Consider the following 6080-nt stretch of genomic DNA (forward strand, 5'->3'; position numbering starts at 1 on the left):
TGAATACAAGATATTACCTTATAGTGGCTGTAGAAAGAATGGGTTTAAATCAAAGGTGTTACATAGGGTATGTATTAGGATACATTTGCCATTTCTGTACCACGTGGGGAGAAGCAGAGGTAAAATATTTTTCTTATCTTGTTGGAATTTATTTCTGACTTTTGCTGTTCTCGTCCTTTTAGATTATGTCAAACAATAAGCATTTATTAAGATGAAAATAAGAAGGTCATGAATAGTTAAATTCTTTGATTTAATTGAGATTCCAAATGTTTGGTAATGAGAACTGCTGACCTGGGGTAGCTTTCTTATTCAACTAAAATAAATTCTTCTAAGTATTACTTCAATGGTAATTGTTTTATAAGAAGTACTACTCAAAAAAATTTTGTAAGAAATTAGATTTTTATCCATATACAATACATACTTAAAATCAACCAAGTTATACTTTAAAAAAGTTACTTGCAGAACATTGCCTCTCCACTCCCCAGCACTCATCTATAAAACTAGAATAGTTCAGTATGAAATATGGAGTGAGAAGCAGTAAGTTCTGATTCCTCTGGTCTTTGAAACTTGTCTTGACATCAAAACAAAGTCATAAAACAAATTCCTCTGTTTAACTGGATGAGTAGGAATAGAGAATTCACTGAAGAAAGAGGTCTTCATAAAAGTCTCTGCATAATGGATGCTACTCTCAGATGAGTTCAAGCACTTCAATTGAATACAATCCCATATTTCTTTGCTGGTACAATTTTTGTAGCTGCTGTAAACTTCCTTCAATTTTATTGAGCTCAGAATAAACCCATACCTGGGCTTTCACAAACTTATAAAGACTTGCCAATATTCCTTTTGCTTCTGGAATCATCACAACCACCGTAAAATGAGCATCTAGCAGTAGACAGATCCAATCCATAATCTGGTTCAGGGTTGGAGGACAGGGTCCTGGAAGAGTCATACTAGCATTTTCACTACATTTCTCATAAAGGAAATGCAAATACTGGAGAAATAGAATGACATGTTGGACTGTGAGGTCTTTCAAATTGGGCAAAAGAAATGTTTCACTATATGCTGAGTGGAGAATTGCATTTAGTAAAGCTGCCTTTTGGGGAGTTACAGGACATGTCAGAGTAGTATTCATCATGCCATCTGATTTATTTAACTTGTCCTCAATGTTATCCTCTTCTGAAAGTACTGGACTAAAACCATTTTGAACAACTTCTTTTTTCTCCATTTTCTCATTTTGGGGAAAGTCAATGTAACCAATAACTGATTCCATATTCACATTTGTCCCTTCAAGGCTGTCATCGCCAATGCTTAAGAAAACCTTTAAGCAAGCACAGGTAATTGATTCAGGAATGTCAGGGAACTGCTGTAGACAGAACTGTAACAAATGTACATCTCTCTTTTCTAAGGCAACTGCCATCAAGTCAGGGCACAAACTGTAAGAAAGTACTTGAGTTTGGATGAGTTGTACGAGACTACTCTGAGGATAAAAAGGTGGTTCTGTCTTACACCTTCCCACCAGTTCTGAAACTATGTGCCCAATAGTAATTTGAAAGTCAGGTGTCCGTTTATCAGCCAAAAACTTACTCAACTGTTGTTCAAGGTGTTTTTCAGAAGTATCCTTTATGCCTGATAGAAACTCTTTGTTTGTTGAATCCTCCAGCTGAGACCTTGTCTCATTTTTTCTTGTCCTTAAACTTCTCTTTGAATGTCCTTTAAGGGATACTAAATTATTTGAATCTTGTGATTCAAGTCCATCTCCTTGAAATGTTCCCCAGTTTACAAAGTGGGACATAGTTTGGGTACGTGACCACTGGTCCCCTGTGGTAATTCCTTTGAAGTTTGTAATGTCTGAAACTTAATATTCCAAATAGAGATGTTTTCTTTAGGAGCCTTGAGTGAAGTTCCCATGACTGCTACATGATCCTTATCAAGAATGGCAAATGAATCACCCTTCAAAACATTGCCAGATACAGAAGTCTTGAGTAAGAGGGATGTGACTAGTACTTTCTTCTCTTCAGGTTTATCCTTATTTAGTGGTATCAAAGTTTCATATATACACCCATTACAGCTTAAACACAGCAAAGTGACTAATCTTTCATTCACAGATGCAGCAAAACTCAATGTAACTGGTTCTTCTTCTCCAGGTAAAAGGGTATATTTGCATAAGTTATGTGGATTAAACATTTGCACATACACAAAATAATTTCCATGTTTTTCTGTAACAAATATTAAAACAGGCTGAGTAGAGTCCAAGAAAAGTTTTGTCCACTTAATAACTTCTTCATCTGAAATAACAGCTTCAATTTTTTGTTGGGGTTCTGCAAGCAAAACATCTAGACTTCGAACAGCACCTTCTTTGAACAATACAAGTGGTTCAGTATTTTGTATTGAATGTATTCTATATACATCAGCAGACAGTGTTGCTTTGAATACTTTGTCCAAATTCACATCTTCGTTTTTCCATACTCTTAAAACCTTATCATCATGGACAACAACATACTCCCCAGTCTGGAAGTTGCACACAGCTGGACATGTTATAGTTTGACCTTGCTTCACTGACCAGCAACCCAACGGTTTCTGATCTGAAACCTTGTAGAGGATGACGGTTCTGCCGCGATCAGTGACCAGGAATAGGTCTCCTTTCTGTCCTTGCTCGACACCCAGCAGGCCATCGAGGCCAGCACCCAGCACGAGACCACCCAGGGTAAAACCCCAGAATTCAATTTTTGAGAAGCAAATTTTGTATTTTTCTCTTGAGTACATTTATCATGCATGTGTCTATCTAGTCTGCAATTGTCACAGAAAGCAACTTGGTTGGTATTAGCCACACTTTATACTGTTTCCAAAACCTTGCCATCTAATTCTTTCACTCTCTTGGAAAAGTGTCTTAACTAATTAGTTTGTTCAAAGATTCAAAAGTTTTGGCTGAACTTCATTTGTGAGGTTAATTGAGCCAAAACAGAATCTTGTTTAGTCCCAGTGGCTTCTGTCTAGAATACGTCCCAAGTACTTCCCTGGACTAGTTTATGATGCTTCCAGCCCCATTCTCTGCCCACTGTCTTTGCCCTATTTCCTGATCAGATATATCAACTCTAAATAGCTGGGAGATTGTTCTGACTATTCACTTACCAGTAGCTACCATAGAGTTAATTTTTAGAAATTTTAGAAATTTAGAAATATTACTTTCCAACTTAGAAGACTAAGTATTGGTTTCAAGGCAGAAGAGTAGTAAGGGCTAGGCAATTAGGGTTAAATGACATTGAGCCCAGGGTCACATAGCAAGAAAATATTTGAGACCAGATTTGAACCTAAGACCTCTCATCTCCAGATCTGGCTATCTGAACCACCTAGTTGTCCCCTACTATAGAATTTCAGCCACACTAGCATTAATCCAAATTGTCTAAAGGCCATCATGAGATCCCTGACACTAGATACACCCACAAGACTTCTTTCCCCAATTATTCTACCCTGAATTCTGCTCACTTGGGTCTGATGTGTATCTCACTTTCTGGTCAACAAAACCTAAAGATCCCTGAACCTAACCATCTACTTTGTCACTATATCCTAAGGATAACTAGGCCTTTCCATCTATCCTGTAGCTGAACTTTTCTCTGAATTAGAATGTGAACTCTTTAAGAGTAGGAGACTATCAGGGAAGCTGGGTAGTTTAGTGGATAGAGAGCCAAGTCTAGAGATGGGAGGTCCTGGGTTCATATCTGGCCTCAGACACCTTCTAGCTGTGTGACCCTGGGCAAATAATTTAACTCCAATTGCCTAGCCCTTATCACTCTCCCGCCTTGAAACCAATACTTACTATTGAGTCTAAGTTTAAAAAAAGAGTAGGAAACTCTCACTTCTCTCTTCTAGCTCTTAGCACCATGTTTGCATTTAATAAGTACTTAATAAGGGTTTTTATATTACATTCCATAGAAACAGGCCCCTAGTCCCTCGGGTCTATCTGACATTGTCCATTTGCTTTTCCGATTACAATCCTTTGGAGCTATCTTTCCGGATGGAGACAAATTTGGAGGCCTTTTCTCCTTCCTTTTAATAGGTATCAATGGGACCTGATTATATAAATATCCTGTTTATGCTGTTCTGAGTTATCAGTTAGTTATCCAGAACCTAGAAATTTTCAAACACTAGATCTTTAGGGGTGCTGCATCCTCAAAGATTGAGTGAAGTAAAAAACAAGTACTCTTGAGAATCTACATTAGTTTCCTATATTTCCCTACATGAGTCATCTGCCACATTTGTATTACTCCTAAGGTATAAGCCAACCAGAACTCCAAGGGTTCTACAAGTGAAAGTGGATATATTCTCTACAAGTTTTCCATACCAAATTCTTGGTAATAGTATTGTTATGTGTAAGAAGCAAGGCAAGCCAGGCATTTTGGAACTGTAAGAGATGGAACATGGAAGAAGAAGAGGAGAGTGACAGTTGGGCTGAAGCAAAGACTTCTGGGAAAAAGATCCAACTGAACACTTAAGCTTTGGGGTTTACAGCCCAGGAGGGAGGTGGTTTTTTTGGGGGCTCTGTGACCCACAAAGTGAAATCTAGAGAGTTTCCTTAGACCTTCTGTGAAGATTGATCATATCTCTTGATCTCTCTTGGTTCTTGATCACACTGGAAATATACAATAGTTTCTTCAGTTCGTCCAGGGGTGTCTGGACTTCTGTGGGGAGTCAGCCCCTGGGACTCACAAATATTGCCTTGGGTCTTGCCCTTCATTATCCTCTTTGGTTTAGTAATAATTCTAGCTATAGGAGTACTATTTGGGGATTGGGTCAGAGAAGCTGTGAATTTGGGGAATGCAGAAGAACCTCTGTGGGTACCCTATATAGTGAAGGACTGAGAGGGGAATTAGGGTATGTCCTGCAGCCATTTTCCTGAGAACCCCATCGTATTTCCCTTGATTATTTTGTTCCTGTAATAAACACTCAAAGTTTGATTCAGTCAGATCATAGTGAACTGAGGTGGGAGGCAGAACGAGTCGGTTGAGGGAGGAAGGAAAGCAGATCTCCATTTTTAAACCTGATTCCAGTTGGAGATTTCTGGGGGAGGCTTCAGTGTGCACTGCCTGGCACGAACATATTATTGGGGTCACATTTGTTTCCCCTGGAGGAGAAGACATTCCTTTAACTTCTCTATCCAGGCAGGAACATCCAGGGATCCCCTATTTTCCAAGAAACCCCATTTTGTCTCCTAGTAAGGAGGGGTGGTTGTGAGGGAGAAGAGGCCCTAAAATATCAACCTAAGGGGTTAACCACTATACCCCAATCCTCCTGATCACCCCCTTCTTACATAAGTCCTTCATAACTACTTATTGTCACAACTCCTGTCGCAAGGTCACTGATAACTGAAAGAATTGGGCATTGGTTTTGCTGACTGTTGTCATTATTGCCACTGGATTTCTAGCTGCTGAAAAAGTGTTGTCTCATTTAGCTATCCTTTCACATCATCCTTAGCCCATCCTTCATTCATCACGGCATTAAACTGGTTTATCAGTTCCTGGTCAACAGTAAGGCATTTGAAAATTAGTTGTCAGGTAACTCCTTTAGCAACTATGTCTTTAAACTCTTCAGTTTCAAATAATGAACATAGGATAACTATTGCTAATCCAAGGGCAAACTAAACAAGAAAAGCCTAAATAATGAGTGGGTCAAAGAACAAATCTTAGAAACTATGAATAAAAATGTGAAATAAAATTATAATAATGAAACAATACATCAAAATTGCTAGGATGCTGTTGAAGAAGTCCTCAGAAGAAAAATCATATCCTTAAAAATATACATTAGCAAAATTAAAAAGAGAAGATTAATGAATTTGATGCTCATTTTAAAAGTTAGAAAGCCAATATTTAAACAAATCTAAAATAAGATACAAATGAGAAGTTATTAGAAATCAGAGGTGAAATAGATAAATTGGAAATAAAACCCATAGAAACAATAAATTAAAAACTGGTTCTTTGAAAAGAATAAAACTGAAAACTTTTAGCTAATCTGATTAAAGAGGTGGAAAACCAAATAAATAAAATAGAAAAGGAACAAGTGAAATTATAATAATACCAGAAGAAACA

General features: G+C 37.8%; 1 protein-coding gene across 1 annotated transcript; it reads right to left on the bottom strand.

Moving 5' to 3' along the window:
* Nucleotides 1-306: 306 nt before the first annotated feature.
* LOC123233898 (nucleolar protein 11-like) lies at nucleotides 307-2763 on the bottom strand. Its single transcript, XM_044659924.1, is given in 2 exon segments — nucleotides 307-1803; nucleotides 1806-2763. Coding segments are annotated over 2 exon segments (2073 nt in total). The 3' UTR covers nucleotides 307-688.
* Nucleotides 2764-6080: the final 3317 nt, after the last annotated feature.

The sequence above is a fragment of the Gracilinanus agilis genome, chromosome 2, assembly GCF_016433145.1.
Source record: "Gracilinanus agilis isolate LMUSP501 chromosome 2, AgileGrace, whole genome shotgun sequence".
Classification (NCBI taxonomy): Eukaryota; Metazoa; Chordata; class Mammalia; order Didelphimorphia; family Didelphidae; genus Gracilinanus; species Gracilinanus agilis.